General features: G+C 36.6%; 1 protein-coding gene across 6 annotated transcripts in view; it reads right to left on the bottom strand.

Annotated features, from left to right (window-relative positions):
* ELF1 (E74 like ETS transcription factor 1) overlaps positions 1-15,008 on the bottom strand; it is a 106,019-nt gene that overhangs the window by 10,689 nt on the left and 80,322 nt on the right. For 5 of the 6 annotated variants that reach the window (XM_028103571.2, XM_028103556.2, XM_028103547.2 and 2 more), the window contains 4 exons: positions 13,890-14,070; positions 8,388-8,495; positions 6,907-7,074; positions 633-716 (listed from right to left, as the gene is read on the bottom strand). In XM_028103571.2, coding sequence (XP_027959372.2) covers positions 633-716; positions 6,907-7,074; positions 8,388-8,495; positions 13,890-14,070 — 541 coding nt within the window. The remainder of the gene's footprint in view (positions 1-632; positions 717-6,906; positions 7,075-8,387; positions 8,496-13,889; positions 14,071-15,008) is intronic. The other variant, XM_028103580.2, reaches the window with a different exon arrangement.

Below are 15,008 nucleotides of genomic sequence, written 5' to 3'. Positions count from 1 at the left end.
TATAGTTATACAAAAATATTACACAATTTGGTTAGCACTGGCGATAATTTTTAGGGTCTAATATAGGTCTTTTTATTCGTCCCATATGAGATGTCTGGACAGAGCAATATTGGCAATTAGATTTATGATGACTTGAAAATAAAGCATTTTGAGATGATGAAGCACTTTTCCTACCTCTTTCAGAACCACTACATAAAAGAGCCAGTGAACAAATGTTGTATGAAACCTCTCAATAGTTGTTCTCTTTATAGCAGAGCCAGTAGAACGGTCTTAACATTCTTCTTCAAATTCGGGCAACGGTTATGAAAATAGCGGAACTCCAAAACAATGTTATAAAGTGTCTACGAACTGAAAAGCTAACCTGGCTGAACTCTTCCAAAAGGCGCAATATTAAAGAATGGATTATTTTGACAGGTACATAAGAAAAATCTCTTAAATGGGTTTCTTGGGCTCCATTATTACCAGTCTCTTTACAGAAAGTGCCAACTATACCTTATAAGCATTTGGCAGCAGGAAGATCCATTTCAGTAAGTCAAGAGAGCTGGTAGATTTTACTTATGATATGTAGATAATTTAAAGCAATCTAAATGTTATTTGACCTGTAAGTATTGTAAGGAAATTATCATACTTACCCTTACCATCTTTGTTTTTCTTCTTCACAGATATGTTTGGCGTAGTGGCCGGGGAATCTGGTCGTGGAGGTTTTGTTTTTCTCCCTGAAAACAGAACAGCTCTGCATAAGGATTTGCCATCAAAAGTGAGAGAAATGGACAATTTAGCTGTTTATAAATGCTATTTGGTCATTTATCCTAAATTTCAAATGCCAAATATTTTATACACATATACAATATCATACATGCTGGTTTCCTAAAATCTATTTACTCAAAAGGAAAAGAACTTCAGTGAAAATGTATTGTTAGTGTAGGTTAGATCACAAACATTTTTATGTAGGAAATGACACATCGGCTCATTTATAAAAATGAGGTTAAGTTTAAAACATTGTGAGGTAACAAAACTGACAGTGCTTTCTTAAAATCTGGGGGTTATTCTTGATGTTGGTAAGACTTGGGCTCAAAAAATAAGCCATATAGGTTTATCTGTTGGTTAGATAAACTTTTTACAGTAGGAGAAATCAATTCTTATGTAGCTCTTAAACACTGGAAACTTCCCAAAACTCTAGAGATACAAAAATGCATGAAGCAAAATTTTGATGAACTACATAGTCAGTTTTTATTTTCCCATGTATTTTGAAAACTCCCATTTTCTAGACTTCTTTTAATTCACAGCAAAACAGACTTTATAGTTTATGTTGAGATGATCACGCTATCTGAACAGACTACCATTCTGTACATGAAAGAAATGAAAATTAAGTATAAACGGATACCTTAGTATATTTTATCCCATCATTTTTTTTTTTAACTAAGTAATCTCTATGCCCAATGTGGGGCTCAAACTCAAGACCCGAGATCAAGAGTCTCATGTTCTACCGCCTGAGCCAGCCAGGTGCCCCTTTATCCCAATATTCTTGAGGCTGACTCTATCTGGTCTAGATCACAAGGGTGAATTCTGGGTTAGGATAATATAAGGCAATAACTTAGAAGAACAGAATTCTAGAGCTAAAGTCACAAGGTTAGTAACAACACATCCCCAAACCGAGTAGGAAAACCTTTCTGAAGTTAGGGTGAATAAGAATCAGGGAGAAGCGTATCAAAAGGTCACTCTTCAGGCCCCTCTTAATGTATAAATATGGAACCCAGTCATCCAGGTACTTCACTTCCATCACTGCAGACATCTGTAGAGAACCATTCATGAGGCAGATACTTCTGGGTGACTATGTTAATGATAACAAATATTAGGAGCAAAGACTTCCGTTAGCTCCTATCCCTCCTACCATCTTATTTTATGCCTTCTATTTACCTACTTTTCCTGATAGATAACATCACTTTCTTCTTCACACTGTTTTCACCACTAGTTTTAGTCAAGACAGAGACAGTTGGTAAACCTACCTAATATCCATCCTTTCCATCATCTTCCTTACCATTCAAGGTGGCATGGCTTCATGGGAGTTCTATGTGAGTTGGGTATAGGATTTTTGGTTGACAGTTCTTCTCAATACTTTGAAGATACCCAACACTTCCAGCCTCTACGGGGAGCTTCTAAGCTGCCAATCTAAAAATCAATCCTCTTCAAGTAATGTAGTTTCTCCCTGGTTTGTTAGTTTCATCTTTTTTTTTTTTTTGGTGGGGGCTGGGGGGGCAGTGTTTTTGCATTTTTACTCTAATGTATTTAGGCCTGGATTTCTTTGATAGTTATGGTACTCAGGATTCACCATGCTGAGATTTATGTCACTTTGGAAAACTCTCAGTCATTATCTTGGAATACTGCCTCTTCCTCCCTCTACATATTCTCTCTTTCTGGAACTTTGATTAAACATGCAGACCTTTTCATTCAATCCTCACATCTCAAACTCATATTTTTTATTCTATATCAGGTCTATATTGGAGCTCACTAATTCTCTTTTAAACAGTGACTAATCTGCTGTTTAACCCATATGTTATGTGTCCTATTTGGTTCCTTATCACATCAGGCTTCCCCTATTAAGTAGGATGTTAGTCCTTCACTTTAAAAATAGCTTTACTGAAGTATAACATACAATGAAAATGTGTATGTTTAAAATATATAATTTGATATCTTCCAACATAAGTACTGACCTGTGAAACCATCACTATGTTCAAAATAGTGAACATATTCTTCACCCCCAAAAGTACTTTGTACCCCTCTGTAATCATTATACCTTTCCCACTCTGCCTGATCCAAAGGTAGCCAACTATTTACAGATTTTCTGTCATTATAGTTTGCAGTTCCCACAATTTTATATGAAGAGAAACATATATTTACATATATATATATATAAAATATGTTAAGTCTGGCTTCTTTCCTTTAGCATAATTATGTTGGGATTCATCAATTTTTGTTGTATGTATCAACAGTACATTCTATTTTATTGCTGAGTGGTATTTCCTTGGATAGATATACCACAAAGTTGTTTATCCAGTCAGCAGTCAATAGACATTTGGGTTGTTTCAAGTTTTGGGCTATTGCAAATAAAACTAAGAACATTTATTCATGCAGATGTTTTTCTATAAATGTATGACTTCATCTCTTTTGGATAGATACTGAGTAGAAGAATGGCTGGGTCCCATGTTAAGTATGCATTAAATGTTTTAAGGAACTGTCAAACTGTTTTTTTCAAAAAAAAAAAAAATTTCTCCATGCAGTAAGGTGGGGTCATCGATAGGGCTCACCTCATTTGTTTCCTGTTTCTCAGGATCACTTGCTTTTGTTGACTGATGTCTTGTTTCAGACATTTTGTCTGTATTTTTAGTTGTTTTAATAGGAGGGTAAATCCAGGTTCTGGGGGTTTCTTTATTAAAAATTTTTTCCAGCATTACTGAGATATAATGACATATAACTGTGTATTTTTAAGGTGTATATATGATAATTTGATATATTTCTATGTTGTAAAATTATTACCACAGGAGGGCTGGTTAAAATAGCATCACCTCACATAATAATTACTTGGTTTTTTGGGTGTGAACATTTAAGATCTACTCTCTTAGCAACTTTCAAGTATATAATACAGTATTGTTAACCAAAGTTACCATGCTGTACATTAGATCCCCAGAACTTATTCATTTTATAACTGGAAGTTTGTACCCTTTGACTGACATCTCCCCATTTCCTCAACCCCCCAGCAATCACTCTCTCTGTCTCTATGAGTTTGGCTATTCAGATTCTACATGTCAGTGATAGCACACAGTATTTGTCTTTCTCTTATTTCACTTAGCATAATGCCCTCAAGGTCCACCTATGTTTCTTAATGCTGCAGTGAACATGAGAGTGCAGGTATCTCTTCAATACCTTATTTTAATTTCTTCTGGATATATACCCAGGAATAAGACTGCTAGATCATAGGGTGTTTGTAGTTTTACTATTTTGAGGAAACTCCATACTGTTTTCCATAGTGGCTGTACCAATTTACATTCCCACCAGCAGTGCACAAGGGTTCCTTTTTTCCCCACATCCTTGCCAACACTTGTTATCTCCTGTCTTTTTGATGACAGCCACTGTGACAGGTGTGAGGTGATAGCTTACTGTGGTTTTGATTTGCATTTCCCTAACAATTAGTGGTGTTGAGCATATCTTTTCATGTACCTGTTGGCCATCTGTAGGTCTTCGTTAGAAAAATGTCTATTCAGGTTCTCTGTCCATTTTTTAATCAGATTGTTTGGCTTTTTTGGTATTGAGTTGTAGGAGTTCTGTGAGTTGTAGGAGTTCCTTATACATTTTGGATATTAACCCCTTATCAGATATATGGCTTGCAAATATCTTCTCCCATTCTGTAGGCGCCCTTTCATTTTGCCGATAGTTTCTTTTCCTATGCAGAAGCCTTTTAGTTTAATGTAGTCCCACTTACTAATTTTTGTTTTTGCTGTCACATCCCCCAAATCATTCCCAAATTGTGTTCTGTTATTCCATCTTGTCTAGAAGTGGAAGTTCTACCTGGTATTTTGTTTTCATTCTTTTGCCTTAATAATTGTAATAATTGTAGTCATAGTCACAGAAAGTTTCTATTTGATAATTCTATTACCTGAAGTTCTTTGAGAACTAATCCTAGAATCATCTATGTCTTCTGCTTCTTATTCAGGAATTCTCTTCCTAGTGTATTCTGTGATAATGCAATGTGAGCTCATCTTCAACAGGGCTTTATTTGAGGAAACACCGTGCAGGCTGGGTTTAAATGTACGACTTGCCAGAGCAGTTTTATAGAAGAGCTTCTGCCTAGTACTCCAAAGTTATTGTCAGTCTGCACTTTTGTCAGACTGTCAGTCACTTTTACATTAATTACTTGGCTCAGAATTTCTAAAGTCAGTGATAGTTTAAAACCTAATCATAAAATCTAATCATAAACCTAGGTTAAAGTAAGCCTATGATTATGAATTCTTACAGAAAGAATTTCTCCACTCAGAGCCCCAGCTAGCCTTTACACTTGTTCTGTGCCAATGAGTGGACTGTTTCTCCCAGGAGGGGAGAGCCATTCAAGGATCCCAATGACATGCTAAAGTCTCTATGTGATACCCCATCTTGCATTGGACCAAGACGAAAGCATCTGCATGGGCAATCAAACTGACGTACCCATCTCAGCCCTTCAGAGATGCTGCGGCCTCAGCTCACTCTTAGTGTTTTCATTTTCCTCTTCTCTTTGGGCTCCTGGACTTTCCCTTACTTTCACGTGAAGTGAGGTTCTGGGTGGCTGGTGATTAACCAAGATATTAAACTCAAAATATTACACAAACTGGAGGAGTCAGAAGGCAATGAAATGGAAAGAGCATCAGACTTTAGATGAAAAATTCCCTTTGAGGGCGCCTGGGTGGCTCAGATGGTTAAGCATCTGCCTTTGGGTCAGGTCATGATCCTGGGGTCCTGGGATCGAGTCCCGCATCAGACTTCCTGCTCAGTGGGGAGCCTGCTTCTCCCTCTGCCTCTCTCGGTCTCTCATGAATAAATAAAAATTTTTTTAAAAAATTCCCTTTGAAATTTAAATCTAATTAAAATCTAACATTTTCCTCTTCAATTACTTACCAGCTGATTTCCAACTCATTATTTTCCCCACTGGACTCTTATACTGGAATCCATGCTAGTGGTTTTCAAAATATGTCCTGTGGAAGGAAGCTAGAAGCTAACTGCCCTTACCCAAGCTCTTTCTGAGTTTGCATAAAAGGGTTTAGATAAAAGATTGAGGCTTTAAAAAGTTGGAAAACCTGGGACACACCTGGGTGGCTCAGTCATTAAGCGTCTGCGTTCGGCTCGGGTCGTGATCCCAGGGTCCTGGGATTGAGCCCCACATCGGGCTCCCTGCTCGGCAGGGAGGCCTGCTTCTCCCTCTCCCACTCCCTCTGTTTGTGTTCCCTCTCTTGCTGCCGCCCTCTGTCATATAAATAAATAAAATCTTTAAAAAAAAAAGTTGGAAAACCCGATTTCTGCGAGATACACCAAATAATCTAATTTTTTAATGAATCTAATATGAAGACATATACCTTTTTTTTTTAAAGATTTTTTATTTATTTGACAGAGAGAGACACAGCAAGAGAGGGAACACAAGCAGGGGGATTGAGCTGAAGGCAGACGCTTAACGACTGAGCCACCAGGTGCCCCTACCTGTACTCTTTAATAGGACTGATCGTTTTTTTTTTTTGCTCTTTTCATGTTACTTTTTATTTATTTATTTTTATTATGTTATGTTAATCACCATACATTACATCATTAGTTTTTGATGTAGTGTTCCATGATTCATTGTTTGTGTGTAACACCCAGTGCTCCATGCACAATGTGCCCTCTTTAATACCCATCACCAGGCTAACCCTTCCTCCCACCCCCTCCCCTCTAGAACCCTCAGTTTGTTTCTCAGAGTCCATCATCTCTCATGGTTCACCTCCCCCTCCGATGTCCCCCCCTTCATTCATGGGAAGATCATTTTCTTTTTAATTTTCAAGTTTTATTTTTTTTATAAAGATTTTATTTATTTATTTGACAGAGAAAGAGAGAGACAGTGAGAGAAAGAACACAAGCAGGGGGAGTGGGAGAGGGAGAAGCAGGCTTCCCACTGAGCAGGGAGCCCGAAGCAGGGCTTGATCCCAGGACCCTGGGATCCTGATCTGAGCTGAAGGCAGACGCTTAACGACTGAGCCACCCAGGTGCCCCAACATATACCTTTTAACTTATGCTTTGTACCCTCACCTTTTCTTATCTAAGTTTTAATTGGTGTAGAAATAGCCTCGAATAAAAATTATGTTTAGATTCTACATCAAAATTTGATTGTTTGCCCTAAACAAATTAACCACTCACCTTTTTTTCTTTTAGGTTGTTCTGGTGATGATGCTCCTGGTGAGTGTGCATATGTCTCTTGAACCTGCTGAGTTTCCATCACTTCAGGAATCCCATCTAATGTGACGGATACATGGGTGATTGGGGCAACAACAATGTCATCTTCAGATGAACTAAATATATTATTATCTAATGGAAATAAAATCAACTAATTATAATTAACTTTGTATTATAAATCAAAATAATTTCATCAGATAGTTTTCTGTTTCTATGAAAAATCTGGTCCCTTATTTCTTCTGTCCAAAATTAGGCGTCCTAAGACAGACCAGGCTTGACAGGACTAATTCAATGCCCTTCTTACTTGACTGCCTATCACCAATCTATCTTGTTTCGCTTCTCCATTCTTCTCTCATTGCTGCTAAAGTTATTCTCTGAAACCTAAGTCTGATTTGACCATATAATTCTTCTATGCAAAACTTTCTACCCTGAAAATTATTAGAAAAATAAAACTGACCTTTCACACAGTTCATAGAGGGGAAAAAAACGATAAGAGCAACCCAAACTCCACAGCCTGACATTTGAAACTTGCACAATCTCGATCAAATCTACCTTTCCACTCTCATCTCCCACCTACCAAGAAGCTTACACTTCAGCTATACCAAAGCATTTTTATCTCAAACATTTCACTGTTTTTTTACAGATTCGTCTCCTTGGCTCAACCCATTCTCTCTACCTTAAATGCCTGTCCCTATCTCCTCTTTCCACTAAAAGCTTATTTGTCTTTTATGGCCCAGGTTAAAACATTTCTTCCCTAGAGCCTGTCTCTGATATTCTCAGCCAGAGTACTCTTTTCTTCCAGAACACTTTGCTATCCCTTCTATGGCCTTTATTTTTGGCTATTACATAAACAACTACCTTCAAAATTAATCTGTAAACTTGAGGGAAAAAAAAGTTATCTGTTCATTTATATATCACATTATTGCCTAATGCACTCCTGTGCATACAAATACTCAACCACATCTTAAATTCATTTAGTAATAATTAATTTTATGAGTTTGACACTCTGTCAGAAAAGCTCAAAGGAGAACATGGATTTAAAAGCAGATCGATAAGGCGGCAGTGAATTTTCTGCCATGAGGTGTTAGAAATTTTTTCAATGAATTTTTGCCTATTCACTGATGAATACTCATACGGATCATTAAATTATAATAGTTTGGGCTGTAAATGCCCTAATACTTTCATCAATGAGGTTACGAGAATAAATTCTGCTTTTATTCCTAAAGGTCTCCCTCCTCAATTAAAAAAAAAAAAAAAGTCTTGTTTAACTGAATACTTTAGCAAAGGTGTCTCAACTAGTACTGTACCTTAAAATGCACTTGGGACACAACACTTATCAAACATGATCTCTGGTCTCTTGGTATTTGCCATCTAACAGAGAATGGTGGCAAGAATAACTGTTCCAAGTGTATGAACATGAACAATCATGGCACATGACCACTCACTTATTCGTTTCTCATCAAGCATAGGGCCAGGAGAATCCATATTGAGGAGTGCCTCAGCAGCCTCAATCGTCTCAATCGTTTCGTCCCCATTAGGACAGGAGGCTTCAACTACAACACGTTTGGAAAAAATATGAGTTAGCTACAAGACCTCTTGTTGCTTGAAAACACACAGATTTTGATCTCTGGAACGTCACTTAATACTTGGGTTTATATACATACTTTGTATCAACAGATAAAATCTATATTATTGAATATGACTATTAAATTCTCTCTTTCTTTCTTTTCTCTTGTAGGCTCTGGGTAGGCCCCCCCAGCGCGGAGCCCGACACAGGGCTTGAACACCGATTCCCTGAGGAGCTAGACCTGAGCTGAGCTCGAGAGTGGGAATGCTTACCTGACTGAGATACCCAGGTACCCCTCTACTTCTAATTTTTTAATGCTTCTCTCCCTCTCTCTGCCCTTTCTCCCACTCCTGCTCTCTCTCTCTAAAATACATAAATAAATCTTTAAAAAAAAAGGAGAGGGCACCTTGGTGGCTTAGTCAGTTAAGCGGCCAACTCTTGGTTTTGGCTCAGGTCATGATCTCAGGGTCTTGCGATCAAGCCCTGCATTGGGCTCTGTGCTCAGAGCAGTCTGGTTGGGTTTCTCTCTCCCTCTCCCTCTGCCCCTCCCCCCTGCTCTTTCTCTCTAAAATAAATAAATAAGTTCTTTAAAAATAAAAAATAAACATATTAGATATACTTCAATCCATTAGTTATTGTCCTTATTAATGCTTAAGTTGTCCCATGTTTGGCTAAAAAATATTTTGTCTTTGTTTTTTTAAAGAAAAAAATAGACCATGAGTTCATACTAGTATTTTCAATTCAAATTTAGCATAAAATGTATTTCTAGAATTATATATTTATACCATGTATTTATATAGCATTTATAGGATTATAAAATTTTTATTTAACTTTGCAATTTAACATTTGTATACCTAATTTTACTCTGTAAATCTGGGCTTATGACATTAACTTCATTATTTATTTGATTTTACCCTAACATCTCTCTCATATACACACACTCACACAAGTTGTAATTATTGAAAACAGTTTAAGATTCCTTAGCAGCTTTATTTTTATTTTTTGCTTTTTAGGATATTTCCTGTTAGGAAATGCACAGCCTTAAAAGTAACTTTAGGGGTGCCTGGGTGGCTTAGTCAGTTAAGTGTCTGACCCTTGATTTTGGCTCAGGTCATGATCTCAGGGTTGTGAGTTCGAGCCCCTCAGCGGGCTCCATGCTGGGCGTGGAGCCTGCTTAGGAGCCTGCTTAAGATTCTCTTTTTCCAAAAAAAAAAAAAAAGATTCTCTTTTTCCCTCTCCCTTTTCCTCTCCCCGACTCACATTCTCTCTAAATAATTAATAAATAAATAAAATCTATTTAAAAATCACTTTAATCTTTTTTTAAAAGATTTTATTTATTTACTTGAGAGAGTGTGAGAGAGAGAGAGAGAGTGAGCACACAGAAGGAGAAGCAGACCCTCGCTGAGCAGGGAGCCCGATGTGGGGCTCAATCCCAGGATGCTGGGGTCATGACCTGAGCTAAAGGCAGACACTTAACCAAGTGAGCCACCCGGGCACCCCCCAAAAAAATCACTTTAAGTAATTCTTCTCTATATGGTTATGCCACATCTCAAAAATGTAATTAGGTTCATTTGTTTTAGTGTGCTTCAATTTTTAGATTGCTCATTTTTCCTCTTTTGGACTTAGTGTTGTTTTATAATTGTTAAATATTTACAGGGTTCCAAAGTAAAAATGACAAAACAAAGTACATTTAGAAAATCTACCTTTTATCCCTGCCCCTTCCTTTTCCCTATACGAAACAATTTTTATTAGTTTTGAGGTTTATTTTTCTATTTTTTAAATATAAACAAAGACACACATCATTTATATTCTTTTTCCTATCTTAAATAAAAAGTAATATACTATTTATGCTACCTCACCCTTGCCTTTTTAACTTACTATACAGTAAAAATCATTCCACAGCTATATACAGAAATCATGTCACCTTTCGTATTTCAAAAATATGAGGCAAGTTAAATATGTTTAGTATCAAGGTTAGTTTGTAAAACTTTGTTTATTCCATTCAGCTTCAGTGCTTAGATTGAGAAAAGCAAAATAAATGAGTTGATCCTACATGAAACATGAAAGAAAACCAAAAAAGTATATCTAGCTTTTAAAAACAAAGAAAATGTTAGCCCTTCAATAAATGGATGACAGAAATTTCTTTTGGCGGGGCACCTGAGTGGCTCAGACGGTTAAGCGTCTGCCTTCGGCTCAGGTCATGATCCCAGGGTCCTGGGATAGAGCCCCATGTCAGGCTCCTGGCTCAGCGGGGAGCCTGCTTCTCCCTCCTCATGCGCTCTCTCTATCTCTGTGTCTCAAATGAATAAATAAAATCTTTAAAAAAAATTTCTTTTGGCAATAATAAACCCCACAAGCTTTTCATACATGCATTTTAAAACTTCTTTGTAACAGATTAGCTGTGATCTAGCAATTAGTTAAAATCTATTTATACCATATACTATAATAACTTAGGGAATAATTTATTAAATACATTTGATATTATTATAAATTACTAAAAATTGCATTTGACCTTGTAAAAGCAGACAAGAATACATATGAAGAGACACATAATAGTATTATTTAAAAGAGAAGATTTACTAATGAATATAGTCATCATGGTTACCTTCTATTTGAGAAAATAGAATTTGTACCATCTCCATTAATAATTTTACTTTTACATCTTCAAAAACTGAAAATGGAAGAATCTCCACATACAAAGAAATCATGATCAAATGACTTTCAGAAATTGTTAACACCATAACCTTTTTTCAAATGAAACTTTATGTAGGAACTCTATCATATAAACAGATAAAAGTGGTATTTTACTATTATACATTTATTTTACAGGTTCAAATATACATCAAACTTGATATGAGATAAACGATGATAAAACTGAAAGTATTGTAATGAACATGAAAATTTGATATCAGGGTATACAGATGACACCTGCAGTCTAATATAAGCCTCAAACCCATAAAAATAGATCTTTTTATTATTGAAAATTTCAAACAAAATCAAATTATGGAACACAGTATAATGAATTCTCACATATGTGAGAATTAACCATTATCAGCACAAGGTCCATCTTCTTTCATTCCTACTCCAATTACTGCCCCCAAGGTCTCCTCACACACACCCCACACCCACTCCCTGGGATTATTTTGAAGGAATCTAAGACACTCTATTTCATCTCTAAATATTTTGGCATATGTATGGCATGTTATTGTCATACCTAAAAATATTAACAATTCCTTAATATCATGTGAAGTGCTATCTAGGACTCAAAGTTTATAAATTCTTTTCTCCCTATCTCTTTTCCCCCTGTAGTTTCTGAAAAGCACAACATTCTTCCCTCTCTTACTCTGAACTCAGGAGGGCTCCAGCGTTCTTTGCTTTCTTATGTCATTGCTCAAACAAGGATGGAAGAGTTAAATAAAGGTTCAAATTGGGAAATAAGATAGGGGAGGGAGAAGAAATATGAAAATAGTGAATCTGATTTTCAAGATATGGCGGCTTGTCTTCTAGACCCATTCAATACCAGTTCTATTTTCCAGGAAGGAAGGAGGCTGTCTGTATTTTGCCATCAGCTATCTTCAAGTCCAAGCCCAAGAGAGTGAAATACTGAAAGAAAGAAGTAATTCCTTCTCCTAAAGATTCCACTTCTGCTTCCCTAGTAATTTCTTCTCTGAGGACCACCTTGATGACTTCAGGGGAGACCCTCATTCCCAACCTACAGAGACAGTGTAGCCTTACACTAAGGCATCAAGAAGTTACGACAGAATAGCTACGCAACAGATATATAAGCACAGCGATGAACATTCTATTATAACAAAACACATAACTCACTGTCAGTAATGAATGGAAACCTCTCATCTGAGTAATCTAATTTCCTAACTGGTAAGGAAAAATCTGGTAAGTCTAGATTTATCAGAAAAACTTTCATTGGGTTCCTCTGAACAAAAAATGTGAATATAGGATATGCTTTGTAAAAAACAGAGGACAATACAAAAACTAAGTGTTGTTTGTCAATGTTATCAGTAGGGACTCAGTCACTTGGTGTGTGATCTTAGGCAAGTCATTTCATTTAACCTAATTTTTTTTCTTTTTGTCTTGTGAGAATTAAATGAGATAAACTTTTAAAAATCTTCCTTTTTAAAAAAAATAAAATAAAATCTACTATGTTAATACGATGCACTAAGAAGACAATGCCATTTTGGTGGTATTCTTGCTCAAAATGCATTATCTCAGTCGAAATAATGAGAAAATATCACAGAAATAAAATTGAGGGACATACTACAATGTTTGACCAGCGCTCCTCAAAAGTGTCAAGGTTAGGGGCGCCTGGGTGGCTCAGTGGGTTGAGTGTGTGCCTTTGGCTCAGGTCGTGTTCCCAGGGTCCTGGGATCGAGTCCCACATCAGGCTCCCTGCTCAGTGGGGAGCCTGCTTCTCCCTCTTCCTCTGCTCCTCCCCCTGCTCATTCTCTCTCCCTCTCTGTCAAATGAACAAATAAAATCTTTAAAAAAAAAAAAGTGTCAAGGTTACTGAGAGACAAAGAAAGAGGAACTGTTACAGACTGGAAGAGACTAAGAAGAAATAACTAAATGTAAGATTATAGACAGGATATTGAAACAGAAAAAGGACATTAGTTTGAAATGGCTGGCATACAAATAAAGTGTAGGTTTAGTTAATAACACTGTGACTGATGCCAATTTCCTATTCTTTTTTAAAATTTAAGAATAAATATTCAAATAACCTTTGCTTCCAAATAATTAATTTTCTCAAACACCTCCAACACCTCTGGCCCAGAGAGATCAATGTAAATGTATAAAAATACAAACGTACGTACCAAATTCTAAAACTGATGAAAACAGCATTACGCACCACCTCACACTTACACCATGAACTCTTCACGTTTCAAATATGCTCCTAGTTCTGACTGAACCAGAAGAGAAATCTTTAAACCCTAGGACCTGATCCTACATCTGGGTCACAGCCTCCTATTTTGCTTCTTGTGACAGCAGTAAAAGTAAAAGAAGAACAATCCTGTATTTTTCCCTACAAACAACTTCTCATTGTTATCAAGAATACACAGCTTGGTATATAAGAAGCATTCAGTGAATACCTGACAAAGTGTTCCGTTGGTCTGGTTCTTCCTATATATCCCTATATATCACATTCATCTCAATATATTTAGGAAAGAAGGAAGGCGAGGTGAGAAAGCAGTATGAAACACAGGTAGATGAGGAGGAAATATAATTTTCTTCCCCCTGCTCTAGCCTCTGTAGGTAATGGAGTTCCCTGAAACCAAGTTAAGAACTTCTTACGCCCCAAAAATCACCGGGCAAGGAAACTGCCCAAAACCACGCTGAGGTAAGGTGCTGCTGGAGGCACACACACCTGTAAGCGTGATGTCTTCGTCATCATCATCTATGATCTCTTCTTCAGCGACATCCAGGGAGCTCTCAGTAATCATGTCATTGGGCTCTTCCACACAGGCCAGACCCGCGTAACTATTGAGAATGTCAGCACCAGGAACATGCTCCACAATTACGGCAGGAAAAATAGCTGGGTCACCAAGCTGGGAGGGGTGAAGGAGAAAAAAGGATTAACAAAGTGTTTGCTTTTGTTAAATACAACCAAAAAATATTTTATACTGGACATCAATTTAGCTTTTCTATCATCAGCTACTTAAATCTTGACAATCTTCCTGGGCTGCAGACAATATGTATCTATTAAGACCAAATAAAATTTTATTATCAACCTTGGGTCTTAACAACCAAGTTTTCATTGGAAAATCCCATAAAAGCATACTTATAAACCACATTAAATTAAAAAAATGCTAGTATCATTAATTCATAAAAAGCAGCATACAACAAATTAAATGTACAATTACATAAAATCTCAACAAAAGTTTGACAGGAAAAAAACACAGAAGCTTAATAAATATTACACCGTCACTGTCACATAGCCTGTGTTTAACAGTAGCTTTTGGCTCAAATGGGAAAATTAACTTTCATTTTCTATCTAGTCATAAGATCGCAAAATTTTTGATCATGTCTATCGCTATCTTTCTATCTTATTTCTATTTTTTTCTGATTTGTTTGATAGTGGTAGACATTCTTCCTTTAACCCTAAATAATTCAGTGTATATTTCCTAAATACATGAATATTACCTTATATACAGAGTACAATTAACATATCTGTAGCACTGCACACTGAGGTTAAATGCAACTTCTATCCTAAGAATTTAACTACTTCAATTCAACATTAAGATATCACTCTCTGGGTTAAACATACTGTCTGTGCCTTCAAGAATACTATGCTCTGAAATTTATGGTTAATAACCCTAGAACATATTTGGATCATTTTAATCCAAAACGTTTCTTCCTATTTCAGAAAAGAGGAAGTCAGAAGTAACTGACTCCCCAAATCGTAAGTTTTAAAACAGAAAGTAGGAGGCTCACACATTGCACTGTAAAACTCACACACACACACACACACACGAGAGGAAGTCTA

This window comes from Eumetopias jubatus, unplaced genomic scaffold, assembly GCF_037043125.1.
Source record: "Eumetopias jubatus isolate StellerSeaLion01/CBP00866 unplaced genomic scaffold, mEumJub1_p1.0 scaffold_3, whole genome shotgun sequence".
In the NCBI taxonomy this organism is placed as follows: domain Eukaryota; kingdom Metazoa; phylum Chordata; class Mammalia; order Carnivora; family Otariidae; genus Eumetopias; species Eumetopias jubatus.
Note: the sequence above shows the minus strand (reverse complement) of the source record. Positions and strands in the feature narration are given on the sequence as shown.